Raw genomic sequence first — 13,864 nt, 5'->3', positions numbered from 1 at the left:
ATGATCAGTTGTAGGATTTCCACAGTGATGTTGAAGTTTTACAGTATACTCTTATAGCTAAAAACATGCCTTAATAATAGTGATACTTCTAATGAAAAAATCATTCTTACTGAAACCGTAAATTCCCTTGTCCCTCAACTCCCGTTTTCCCATGGAAACAGTTTTTTATATGTGATTTTTGATAATGCAATGTTTCTTTAAATGATACGTTATTTGCAGAGCAGACTGTTACTTGTAAAGAACCTAGCATGGTATCTGACATATTTTTTTTTTAAGTCGCTTTAGTTATTGTATGTGAATGAACATGAGCATGTGCACTGAGTCAAGTATAGGGCTTTCATAGTAAGGTATTATTTAGACACACCTTTGTAGATAAGGCCTTTTTTGTTTACATTTTAGGAAAAAGGCTTGTTTTCAGGTTTCTGTAAGCAAGAGGGTTTGGTGTGGTTTCTTTCCCTTTTTTTCATTTATTTATTCATTCATTCATTCACTCATTCATTCATTCATTTAGAAATTGGGCCTGAAGAATCCAGTTATAACACCAGACCTCGTTGGATGGTTTTGAAGGCAGACACAGATTTTTATGGGGACTTTGAGAGGAGAAAGTTGACTTCATAGCATCTTCCTTTCCCTCCCCTTTCTCTTCCTCAAAACCCCAAGTGAAATGTACACACATTTTTTTTCCCTTTTCTACCTTTAACATAAGATGGCTGTTCCTGGTCTAACCCGTACCTCCTACCCCTACCCGCCCCCCCATTGAATCCCTCTTCTTTCCTGTTATTTTTCTACCTTTGTTGGTATTTATCTGTCAGTGTTGTTGCCAAGCGTATTCTCACATTAGTGGTATGAACTAGCCGTCCAGTACCATTCCTTACAATTCTGTTTTGCACATCACGTACGTAGTCTTAAAGGTTCCCAGAATATATCTTTCAGCCTGAACCCTTGGTAGAACATATAGCACTTAACACAACTGGTCAGGTGTTCAGTAAACACCTTACTGGGAATAAAAGCAGATGGAAACTAGAAAGATTTCTTTAAATAGGCAGAAAAAAGCTCAGGCGAAAAAGGGCAAGATTTGGGTGACTGACAAAGTTATCTAGAACTGAGGTAATGCTTAAAAAATTATCTCAAAAATTGCATTCAAAACCGCTAGCTGTGAATACCTGACTGTAAGCCTTGCTACAGGTAATCCCCTATTTTAGTTTCATTGTGTTCCAAGAGACTGTGTCTTAAGTAGATTGCTATTTGGTGAAATTCCAAATTCCTGTTTGCAGTCCTTACAGATTTGCACAAATCAGTGAAGCCTTATTCTTAATTAGGTAATTTGGGTGAGTAGAGGGGCTAAAAAGGGTAGATCTCTGTATTCAGGTTGGGTACCCAATATGATGGGGAAAAGGGAAGAGTTGTGTCCCTAAATTAAGCTCCAAGAAGGGATCCTCATAGGTAATGTAGTTAATATGAAGACCCTGACATTTTCATCACAAAACTACAGTGACACTAGTAGTTTGGAAGTGACCCAAACAGACAACGCAAACAGTGCGAACTAGTACAGCTGCTGCTCTTTGTCCCCCTGCTCTTACCTAGCTGTTGTCACCACCTGAAAAACTTGGTGTTTTTTTTAGAAGTCGGATTCTGGGAGTAGAAGAAGGAGACTGTGAAAAGCAGGAATAAACCGAGGGTATCTAGCTTCTGCCCCAAGACAATCATCTTTCCCAGAGAGCCTGAAAGTTTCCACTTAACTGTTACATGCAAACTGCAGTTCTTTTATGCTGAAGTACATAAGATCAGTTTGGGCAAATAAGTGTCTCCTTTTTAAAGAATGCTATTATTTCTGGGAAGGTTTGTTTTTATACATGACCTGAACTTATGCAGCAAGACTGCTTTCTTTAATTGCTCAATGAGAGAGCCACTCTGGGAGTTGTGTTTGGGGCAAGGGAAAGTCAGTGATGTTAGAACCTGGGAAGACAGCTGAGTATATTGGAAAGAGCACTGGATGAGGACTCAGAAGACCAGGCTCTGGTTCTGGCTCTGCTCATTTCTATATAGGTGGCCTCTGATAAGTCACATTACTAATAGCCAACTGTGTTTGAAACCTGGTAATAATCTTGGCTATGATAATATTAGTATATGTATGTGAGTGTGTGTGTGTGTGTGTGTGTGTGTGTGTGTGTGTGTGTGTGTGTTTTAAAGTTGGCTCCAGGGGCGCCTGGGTGGCTCAGTTGGTTAAGCGACTGCCTTCGGCTCAGCTCATGATCCTGGAGTCCCGGGATCAAGTCCCACATCGGGCTCCCTGCTCAGTGGGGAGTCTGCTTCTCCCTCTGACCCTCTTCCCTCTCGTGCTCTCTATCTCACATTCTCTCTCTCAAATAAATAAATAAAATCTTTAAAAAAAATAAATAAATAAAATAAAAGTTGGCTCCATGCCCAGTGTGGAGCCCAACTTGGGGCTTGAACTCACAACCCTGAGATCAAGACCAGAGCTGAGATTGAGAGTCAGACACAACCGACTGGGCCACCCAGGTGCCCCAGTACCATATATTTTTAGGGTGTCTTAGTCCACACAATATTACGATGTAGGATTTATATCTGTTTTACAGATGAGACTCTCAGGGGGACTGATTGATCCAAGATCATATAGCTAGTAATTGTAAAAGCCAGGGCTCTAGCCTAGGTTTCCTTTCTTATCCATTATACCACGGCTGTTGTGCAAAACCTAGGGCTAGTATTGTGAAGTTCCTTGAAGAGCAGGTCAGATTTGAGGTGAGTGCTGAGTAAGGTAGCATTAGGATATTTGTTGGCTGGGGAGTGGAGCACCTAAGATAGGAAAGAGGTTGGATATGGTGGTAGGGAATTTTTAAACAAAAAAGTATTTCTGAAATGTATCTTCCATTATCATTGTATACAGGAAGGGATTAAAAACTTTTGCTTCTTCCTACCTTCCTAGAATTTTAGCTAATACTATTAGTTATTTGCTTAATTACATCAGAATTATGGATCAGGTAGACTTTCTTGGCTATCCTCAGGACTTAATCACCATTTATAACATTGTTTCTGTTAGAAAATGTTTTCCTTCCATAGTCCAAACCACCAATTTAAAAATGGTTTTTTAAACATGTAAGATTTAAGATGGAGATTGCCAATGTTTATGAATGACACATTAGGGAAAGAAAGGAGTATTACAATCAGTAAAGCTAATTTGCAAGTTCTAAACTATGTGACCTGAACTCTTGCTGCATCTTTTTGGCACATTGTAAGCTGAAAAGGGCTTCATTGTTTTTTCTGTCAGTAAAAATAGTACATGCTCATTATAAAAATTCTAGTAATATTTAAAAAGTTAAACCTGCCTTAAAATCCTACCATGCAGAGATAATCACAACTAACCTTTTCTGAACATTTTATCTTAATTCTGTATACTGGTTCTACACAATTTTTAAAAAAATAGTATACGCTACATACTATTCTGGTCCTGCCTTTTTCTGTTAAACAGCATGTTCTCAACTTTTTTCCGTTTTAATAAATTGAGCTTTATGTAATCACTTCTAGTGGTTATATAGTTTACCATCATATGAAAATATCTGTATTGTTAGAATATATGAAGGCGATGGTTGCTAAACATAAAGGCTAAATAATGGGGACTTAAATTTAAGACAGAAATTTCCTCTTACATGGCTCCCAGCAGATCCAGGCTGATGATGTCAGGGACCCAGGCTTTGTCTTGTTAATAACTCTGTCATAGGGTGGATGGGTGGGTGAAGCTCTTAGCAGAATAATTCAAATTGGATAAATACAGATGAAATGATGGAATTGGAAGAAACATTTTGCAACCCTCAGTATGATTGGTTCAGGAAAGGATCATCAGTGGCCAAACCATTAGGTTAAAAGTTGTTATAGAACATGATATGCTTAATGTAAAAGTGGGGGGAAGTACTTTTGTAACAGAGATCTGGCTGATATTTCAGCATTACCAGTAATGTATCAAACTGACCTGTGCTTCCTGATCGGATGCAAAAAAAGGGGGGGGGTTGGAGATGGGGACTGTTTTAGATTAAAAGAGAACAAGGCATGACAACCAAATGAGTACATAATCTGTGGTTAGATTCTTGGATTTTAAAAAAAGAGGTATAGGGGAGCCCTGGTGGCAAAGTCAGTTAAGCCTCTGACTCTTGGTTTCAGCTGAGGTCATGACCTCAGGGTGGTGAGATTGCGCCCCATGTTAGGCTCCGAGCTTAGCAGGGAGTCTGCTTGGGATTCTCTCTGTTCCTCTCCCTTTGGCCATATCCCCATGTGTGCTCTCTCTCGTCTCTAAAAGAATAAAAAAGGTATAAAGGGCAGGTGGAGCCAATTGGGTAAATTTGAATATGGACTGTGTATTAGACTGTGGTGTTAATCACTATTAACAGGGTGTGATAATTGTATTGGGGCTAGGTAGGGGATTATCTTTGTTCTTTAGGAGTATTTACTGAAGTAATTGGGGTGAAGTGTAACAGCGTCTTTAATTTTCAGTTTGTACTGGGGGCGAGGGGCATTGCATGTTCATTCAGAACCTTCAGGATTATTTTGTTAAATTCCTCTAGAAATCTTACTACTTTTGGGGGGTTGCAATTAAATGACTATAGGTCACTTTAGGGAAAGTTGGACACATTTACAATTTTGAGTTTTCCTGTCTAAGAACAAGGTATGCCTCTCTTTTTATTCAGGTTGCCTTTATGCCTGTCAAAGGTTTGTAATTTTTATAAGCCCTGCACTGTTATGGCTAAGTAGTTAGAATTTTTTTTATTGGCGTTGTGAATGTGATTTTAACTGTTAACTTTTTTTTTACTAGTTCTTGTTGATCATAAGGTAAATATTAACAATTTTAATGTCTCCATTAATATTTGTTTGTTTTTCAGGTTATTTAGATTTACAGTTATGTCTTTCAGATAATGATAAACTTACTCTTTGATATATATACTTCTCAAATGGTTTTCTCGTCTACTGCATTGCCTAGAATTTCTAGAACAGCATCAGACAGTAGTGATGCTAACAAGCACTTTTAACTTGTTCCTTACTTTAATGACATTAGTGCTGTACTAATGTTCCACCATTAAACATAATGCTGGCTATTGATTTGAAGGATGTCTGAGAATTTTTGTGTTTATGTTAAGGGATGAATGTTAATTTCATCAAATGGTCTTTTGCTTTTTGTCTTAGGATATTTATTGAGTTCTTCCTTCTCCAATAAATTAGTAGATTTCCTAATACTTATTTTTTTAAGATTTTATTCGTTTTAAGACAGCGCGCACGCACACACCTGCTTACAGGGGAAGGAGCCCAAGAGTCGGATGCTTAACCAACTGAGCCACCCAGGCGCCCCAGATTTCCTAATATTTAATAGTATCTTTTAAAAAATGAGATTGATATATAGGGTTGTGTTTTTTTTTAAGATTTTATTTATTTACTTGAGAGAGAGAGAGCAGAAGTGGGCAGAGGGGGAGAGGGAGAAACAGACTCCCTGCTGAGCAGGGAGCCCAACGTAGGGCTCCATCCCAGGACCCTGGGATCGTAACTTGAGCCGACGGCAGATGCTGAACCGACTGAGCCACCTAGGCGCCCCAGTATATAGGGTTTTAAAGTTTTATATCATCTTTCTTAGGCTTTGGTATCAATTTAATTTGCTTCATAAAATTTGTTAAAGCTTTTCATCTTTTGCTGTACTGTGAAACAGTTGAGATGACGTACTTCAGTATGAAGAGTTAACACCGCTGTTTTGGATGGATACTTAACAGCATTTTAGTTTCTTTCTTGGCTCTGTTTTTTAGTCTCTGTCAGCATGGAGTTGTAATCCATACTTTCTTATAATTCTTTTTCCTATATATTTTTTTAAATGTTTTTTAAATTTATTTATTCATCAGAGTCAGAGAGAGAGAGAGGCAGAGGCAGAGGGAGAAGCGGGCTCCCGGACTCGATTCCAGGACCCTGGGATCATGACCTGAGCCGAAGCAGACGCTTAACCATCTGAGCCACCCAAGCGCCCTTTCCTATATTTTGGTATTCCTTTTTATTTTTCCTCCAAAAGAGCCAGCTTCAGAATTTATTTATCAAGTCTAATATTTTTGTTTTCTAATTTATTAATTAGAATTAATTAATATTTTGTTTTCTAATTTATTAATTTCTGCTTGTACTTTCATTAAAAGCTCTTTTTAAATATTTTTCTTAGGTTTGCTTACTGCTTTTTTTTATCTTCATTTGAGTGATTAATATATCTAATCATTAATGAAAATGTTTAGAGCTGTATGCATTGATTGGGACAAAGAAGTGGTATTCAGAACCTTTTGCCTTTTGAGACTGGTAGCTCTAAGATCTGCCCTCACTCTGACATCCTGGTTCCTATAGTTCTTTGATTCTCTGATTTCTGCCCATATCCTTGTCAACTAACTATAGAGCCAGTATATTCTCTTTTGAGTTTTTGCTGGTACTATCTGCAGGATACCTTAGCTGGGTGTTGATTGACCTGTCATGAAAAAAGCTCTATGTGCCAAAAAATTATAGAGCTGTTTGGTCTTATCTTAAATCTTATTTGTGTTTTCTTGCTATTTGCTTTTCTTTGTTTTTTATCTTTTTACTGTGGGTTGCTCCGCCACAATAATTTGAAAGATGTTTAATGTATTTTTAGTTCTGCAGGTGAATTACATGTTTAAGTATTCCTAAACCATATTTCCCTTACCTGTTGACTCCCACTGTGAAATAATCAGGAAATGGACTTTTTCTAACCAACTCCACCCCCTCTTGTTGGTTTTAATGTACTGTGATATGTATCTTCATGATATATTCATTAAGTGTGTAAAGCAGAGTATAGTACAGTGTGGTTTTTTTTAACCAAGAAACCGCTTATTTTTATTTATCTTAAAATTGAGATGTAATTGACATACAACATCTTATATATCAGGTATGCAGCGTAATGATTCAGTATATGTGTTTATATTGCAAAATGATCACCACAGGAAGTCTTGTTTACCATACAGTTAAATTTTTTTTCCTTATGTGATATCTTCATTTTTTTCTTGTAATAACTTTTAAGATCTACTCTCTTAGCAAACTTATGCTATCTTTTTAAAACAAGAAAAATAAGAATATATCAATATTTGCCTGTGTGTACGAAAAGACTGGAAGCATACACATGAAATTAATGAAAGTGTTGACAGACCTGTTGACAGAAGTGGGAATAAGACTTCTCACTCTACTTTTTTCTACTGTTGGATTTTTGGATCATGAAAACATTGCCTATTCAAAAGAAAAACATTTTTAGAAGCTTCTTTAAAAATAACAAAAAAGAGGGGCGCCTGGGTGGCTCAGTCGTTAAGCGTCTGCCTTCGGCTCAGGTCATGATCCCAGTGGATTCGAGCCCCGCATTGAGCTCCCTGCTCAGCCAGGAGCCTGCTTCTCCCTCTCCTGCTCCCCTTGCTTGTGTTCCCTCTCTAGCGGTCTCTCTCTCTCTCTCTCTCTCTCTGTCAAATAAATAAATAAATAAATCTTAAAATAAATAAAAAAGAATTTACCAATACATACTTTGTTTCCCAATAGCTGTAACATTATATTTTGTAACCATAATTACTATAGTTATTTAGGTTTAATTCTGTGTTGTAATGGATTTAGTGTTCAATGCCATTCTTTTCCCAATAGCCTTTCTCATTAGTTCTTTGAGTCATATCTCAGGCTTATATTTCAAATAAGATTTTTTTTTAAAGATCTTATTTATTTGAGAGAGTGCAGAACGAGAGAGAGAGAGAGAGAGCATGAGCGGGGAGAGAGAGAAGGAGGGTCCTCACTGAGCAGGGCTCGATCCCAGGACACTGGGATCATGACCTGAGCCGAAGGCAGACATTTAACCGGCTGAGCCGCTCAGGTGCCCTTCAAATAGATTTTTCAGGATAAAATCTAATTAATGTATTTCCTTTGCTATATATAGAATTCTTTGTTCACAGCGTATTAGTCCCTTTAAGATGGTAGACAGTGTTCTGTTGTCTTCAGTTTCTAATGTAAAGTGTCAAAAGTCAGCCTAATTTCTTTTTCCCTGTAGGTGACATGATTTTATTGCCTGGATGCTAGAAGGATTCTTTTCCTTTATACCTCTGAAAATAGCTTTTATGAAGCTATGTCTTGATCTTACACCACTTGTAATCACTTTTCCTGGTCTGTAGTGAATACTTTTTATCTGTATATCTAGGTATCCCTTCATCTATGTTTTGTTAATCCCTGTCTCTGAGTAATTTGGTTTTAAGTGTTCTTATTTTTGTTCAAGTATTTATTGTGTACTTACTACATACCAGACGCTGTACAAATCAGTGGGGATAGAGTGGTGAGTACAACAGATACGGTCCCTGCCCTATCCCTCTGCTCTCACACCACGTCAGTCAGCCTAGGGGTGGATATAAGGGTATTTTGTTCATACCACTGATGACTCATCACATTGTTTAAGAATTTGTATCTGTCGTTCCCAGCGAAGCTGTGAGCTCCCCAAAATAAGCACTGTGTCTTATGTACTATTGGACAACCTGACATGGGGAGGATCTCAGTTAAATGGGTAAATGGCCTGATTTTGTTGAAATGGTGCTCCCATTCCTTAATTTCCTCTTAGATTTTGCTCTCTGCCTACCCACTATGATCTGTTCATAGCTTTGTTCTTAATCCTCATCCCTTACTTGTAATTGTATATGTGCTATTCTTTGCCCTGTGTAGTATAACATTTCCTAAAATTTTTTCCAACCAGTGCTCACTTTTCCAGCTACTGTATCTTTTATGTCCATGATATATGTCTCTTCTTTCACTACGGTATGTGTAATTGCAGTGCAGCTGTTTCTAAGAACAAGAAACAATAATATTATTGAAAGGTGATGTTCGATTTTATCCAGATTCTGGGTACTTGCTAATTTTATTCCTGCCACCTAGTGGCCAAATCAGGATTACAACATGACAATAGGTGTGTCTTGGCTTTTCCTGGTTGTAGCCAGTGTTTAAAAATGTGTTGATATTACCTGAGTAATCTCAGTATTGTTCCCCTGTCTTGGCTTTTTTAAGGATCTGCATGTTGGTATGTTGGGATTAAAGTCAGAAGCCATTCCCGCTCTGTCATTTTTGTCCTTAATCATATATTTTTTTGCCCTGAAAACACCATACTGATGCTTACACAAACTAATGCTTAACATAAACCAATTTAAGATTTTAGTTTTACAGTTATAGAGCAGTGTATTTATTGGCACAGTGGTAGTTCCTTGGAAGAAATCTTAGTATATATAAAAGATAATATTATTGACAATAATGACTGATTAACAAAGATTACTAAATCCTACTCAAGTATAAGTAGTGTTAACAATATTCCTGAGATCTTATTCATTCGTTCATTCATTCAAAAGCAGCATCAGTTTCTGAAGAGGCATCAACAGAGCATGTTAACTTATTACAGGAGACAGTAAACTTCGGGCATTTACAGTTGGGAAATGGGGTTGCTATCATAGTCATTTTTTTCATCAGTTTGGGAGCCAGAGAATCTTCTCTTCTGCAAATTTATTCTGTCTTTTCCTTAAGTAACTGTAGTTTACATTTTTCTTTTCAATGTTTTGTAATCACAGTTAATGCCTCCTGTCACTTGAAAATAAGTAAACTACTGAACCACATGTACTTGTTTTTTTCTTTAAAGACTATACATCAGAATATTTTCAAAACAGTACCTGTTTTCTATAAAATAGCACCTATGGGGCGCCTGGGTGGCTCAGATGGTTAAGCGTCTGCCTCCGGCTCAGGTCATGATCCCAGGGTCCTGGGATCAAGTCCCATGTCGGGCTCCCTGCTCAGTGGGGAGCCTGCTTCTCCCTCTGCCTCTCTCTCTCTCTGTCTCTCATGAATAAATAAATAAAATCTTTAAAAAAAAATAAAAAAAATAAAATAGCACCTATGTGCGCTCTTTCTCAAATAAAATAAAAAATACCTTTAAAATTCTAATTTCCTATCTCTTTCTTCATTCCTTTAGCTATAAAGATCAGCTAGAACATTTTGAAATTGCTTTAAAATTTGGCTCCATTGAAGCTGTAGACAGAATGACTCATATGATGCCATTATTCCACTTTTTATCCCTTAAGGATGTCTGTTATGTAGTAGCTTTGTAGCTTTTTGTCCTCAGAGGAACTGACTGACATGGCCAAGAATAAATTCGGTTCTTAGTGATAGAGAATAAATCAAATCAGTTTGTGTCTGTGCTGAAAATGACTTGTATTTGGTCCACAGTTAATTTTGATTTATTTGTAATTCCCTTTGAGTAAATAAAAGTGTTCATTCATGATGGAAAAGATTCTGTAGAATAAAGAGAAAGGGGACTCAGGAAAGTGATTGTAAATCAGAATATCATTGTAAATCAGAATATCATCTTTTACTTTATTGAGACCTTTTGTGAGGTCTGCAAAATCAAAACTGCTTTTGTAATAATATAGTTTGTCTGTTGCGCTCATTCACAAGTCGAGTTTTCCAGAGATTACACGATATGTAATGATGTCACCACTCTGACAGCTGATAGAATGTGTGCTCTATATTCTTGTGTTTTAAAAATTTCTGAGTTTTAATTTATAATACAGTAAATAGCAATAGATATAACCCACGTTGTAAAAGCTCAGTGATTTTTTAAGATTTGGAACGAGTCCTGAGAACAAAAAGTTCGTGAAGCCCTTTTCTGTGGCATAGTTAAATCAAATTTGTAGGCTTGCTCCTTATCATTTCCTGTGTATTGTATATTTTTTGTCTGTTTTGTGTGTTTTTGGTATAATTTTTTAGGAACCATAAACTGTTCTCTTTATGCTCTCTCAGGGAATAGAATGTGAGTTTTTGTTGTGGGTGGCACATTCAGGAGGTTGGCTCTAAATAGTTCTTGCGTAAAGAAAGCTAGATACAGAGAATAGAAGAACTTTCTTCTAACAGTACGGGCCACGATGACTGTCTTGTGATATGATGTGCTCTCATCACTACAGGGCCTCAAGCATAGATTAGACAACTATTATTGAGAATATTTTAAAGCAAATTAATAGTGTTCCGGTAGGTAACTGTACTAAAAGGGATCTAATAATGTAAAGCCCCTTTACAAGACACTTAAAATCCTACAGTTTTAGGGCTGAAACCACTTAGGCTGCCTGTGAATTCTAACACTAACGAATAGAGTGGAATTATTGTTAGTTGGTACTGCTCAGTTAAATTTTTTCCTGTTAAGTTTTTTGAAAAATTGAATTACAAAAATGGACCTTTCAATTTGTTAATTCTCTTTATTTCTCTCACATAAAATATGGCATATTTAATCATCTTGCTTACCTTTTTTTTTTAATGTGTTTTATTTCAGTTGGTCGCATTATGTTTCAGCTCTTCTCAGACATATGTCCAAAAACATGCAAAAACTTCCTTTGCCTATGCTCAGGTAAATGAATTATTAAATTATTTCCAATGAGAAGTCATGGCTTATAGTTTATCTTGCTTAACAGATGTTTTCTGTAAAAAGTGACTGGCTGTAAAACGAGTTTAGCACATTAAAAAAATAATATTTTCACTGATAGGAAATCAGGGAAGCATTTCTTGAAGGGTAGAAAGGACAAAGAAATGGTCTCAAAAGTAAAAAAGAAAGTACTACTGTGTGTAATAAAGTCATCTCTAAACATTGTAGTTCATAAATTCTAAATTTCAGTGTTTTAAACAAATTTAGCATTCCAGATTCACAAGAAATTTAGGATTAGAAGATAGACAAAACAGTGTGGTTGTTCTTTGTTATCTTTAATTGAATTAATATTTTTTAAAAGTAGAAAAAAATAAAAACATCTATAATGTTATTTTAAAATAACAGATACACTTAAATACATATACAATCTTTGCACCAATTCCTTGATTGCCCTCTTTTACTGGAGTGATAACCATTTCTAATCCTTTTCTCCTGTTGCATGTAGAGTCTATGCCACACAATTTAACATTTATATGCTGCTTGATATTTATTTTAGTTTGTGTGTTGTTGCCTCATTGCCCTATGTTTTGTATCTCTTACAGTGCCAACACACAGGAGGGACTTCGCAAAGGACTAATTGGATGGTTCTTTCCACGGAAAGATGTTTGTAGCTAAATTTCACTTTTTTTTTTTTTTCCAGGAGAGAAAGGCCTTGGGAAAACAACTGGGAAGAAGTTATGTTACAAAGGTTCTACATTCCATCGTGTGGTTAAAAACTTTATGATTCAGGGTGGGGACTTCAGCGAAGGTAGAGCTAAAAGTTGCACTTTTAATAACTCCATCAGTCAGTTTCTTGAGTTACCTCATTATACCATTATAAATATTATGTCACAGTATGATATAAATATTAAATGGTCAGTGAGTAGATGTGTAGAGCAAGAATGTATTTTGTTTTTATGTACTTTTAATAATAACATAAATAGTTGGTGAATTCCCTTACAATGAATGCCAACTACTTTTGGATTATTTTTATTCTTCCTGAATTTTGTTGGTGTGATTACTTTTTGAAATAAATGGGTTATGGAGATAATTTTTAATAGTATTTTAGTAATTTATATGTATTAATATATTTTTAATTTCCATTATAATTTAATGTAACTCATTATTTGCAGGTAATGGAAAAGGCGGAGAATCAATTTATGGTGGATATTTTAAAGGTAAGGCTTAATATTTTATGGTCCTTTGTTTCAGTTCTGATATTAAAGCAAATTTGATCATGTACTTTTTAATGAGGAGAGGTGTACTTATAGTTCACTTTTTGCATGAAACTAATGCTGCATGAAAATACTTTATTTGCATGAACTTGGGGATAAAATATATTGTAATAATGTAACTTTTAATTGACAAGATTAATTAAGGCTAACTTTATGGTTAAACATGACTTTCAGCATGGAGGTTAGGCAACTATATACATGAAAACTCCTATCTTCCTGCCTAAAACTGTCAACATATTCTTTTGTTTATAGAGAATGTGGTCTTTTGCAAAATGAAAAGGTAAGAGAACGAAGCTCAGTAACACAAACTCCAATTCTGTTCCCTTGCACCCTTCCTAATAAATTTATGGACAGCCTGGGTTAGGTTGTGGCTGAATTTCTTATATTGCTTGAAGAATTGGAAAATTCTGTATACTATTTCATACATGCATCTCTATCTCTTTTCTTTTCCCAATGGGTTATTCTACATCAGGGAAAAAAATCTAGTTATGTTTTTTCCCCCTAAACCAGCAATTTCTTTGAATAAAAGTTGGTATTTCCTACTTCCTCAGAGGTTTGTATGTTTTCTTTTGTATACTAGAACTATATGATTGTGTTTTATTCCTACAGTAGTAGTATTTGCATAAGTCTAACTATTGCACTTGCCCCAAAAAGCCTTAGAAAAGTCAGTTGCAGAGATTTATAATGGGATCCAATCTTACTAGATTTAAATGCCATGATAGCTTCAGTGTTATAATAGTCTTCTATATTTCTTTTGGGGGAAAATGGATTACTACTCTTTTTCAGAAGCCTGTTCCCAAGGTAATAATTTTTTAAAGTTTTCTATGTTTCTGTTTGTTCTAAAGAAAAGATTTGTTTGTATGAATGTTACAAGGGAAATTTAGTTTTGAAGATATTTCTGCTGGAATTAAAATAATCTGAGTGATCTTTATAACAGTTTTTCCTTTGAACCAGTAGGAAGCAGATCATTAGCTGGTTCTATCAGCTTGTAGCAATTTGAAACTAATGTTGTAGGCCACTTTAATGTGGTTGTTCCAGTGGTGGCAGATACTTGTGTATCTTAAAATTATATTTTGTCCTTTAAGTTTTTGTTTTTATGGGACTTGCCTCCTTAGATAATTTTTGATCCTATCTATTCGGAGTCTAT

At 35.9% G+C, this 13,864-nt stretch overlaps 1 protein-coding gene across 4 annotated transcripts in view; it reads left to right on the top strand.

The window, feature by feature from the left end:
- Positions 1-13,864, top strand: part of NKTR (natural killer cell triggering receptor) — a 53,670-nt gene that overhangs the window by 10,371 nt on the left and 29,435 nt on the right. For 2 of the 4 annotated variants that reach the window (XM_025883522.2, XM_025883511.2), the window contains exons 3-5: positions 11,354-11,428; positions 12,144-12,251; positions 12,616-12,660. In XM_025883522.2, the coding sequence (XP_025739307.1) occupies positions 11,354-11,428; positions 12,144-12,251; positions 12,616-12,660 (228 nt within the window). Of the gene's footprint in view, positions 1-11,353; positions 11,429-12,143; positions 12,252-12,615; positions 12,661-12,969; positions 12,998-13,864 lie in introns of those variants that run through there. The other 2 variants (XM_073901302.1, XM_025883529.2) reach the window with 2 other exon arrangements.

Source organism: Callorhinus ursinus, unplaced genomic scaffold, assembly GCF_003265705.2.
Source record: "Callorhinus ursinus isolate GAN/ISIS: 27379988/994484 unplaced genomic scaffold, GSC_fseal_2.0 scaffold1, whole genome shotgun sequence".
NCBI lineage: Eukaryota > Metazoa > Chordata > Mammalia > Carnivora > Otariidae > Callorhinus > Callorhinus ursinus.
Note: the sequence above shows the minus strand (reverse complement) of the source record. Positions and strands in the feature narration are given on the sequence as shown.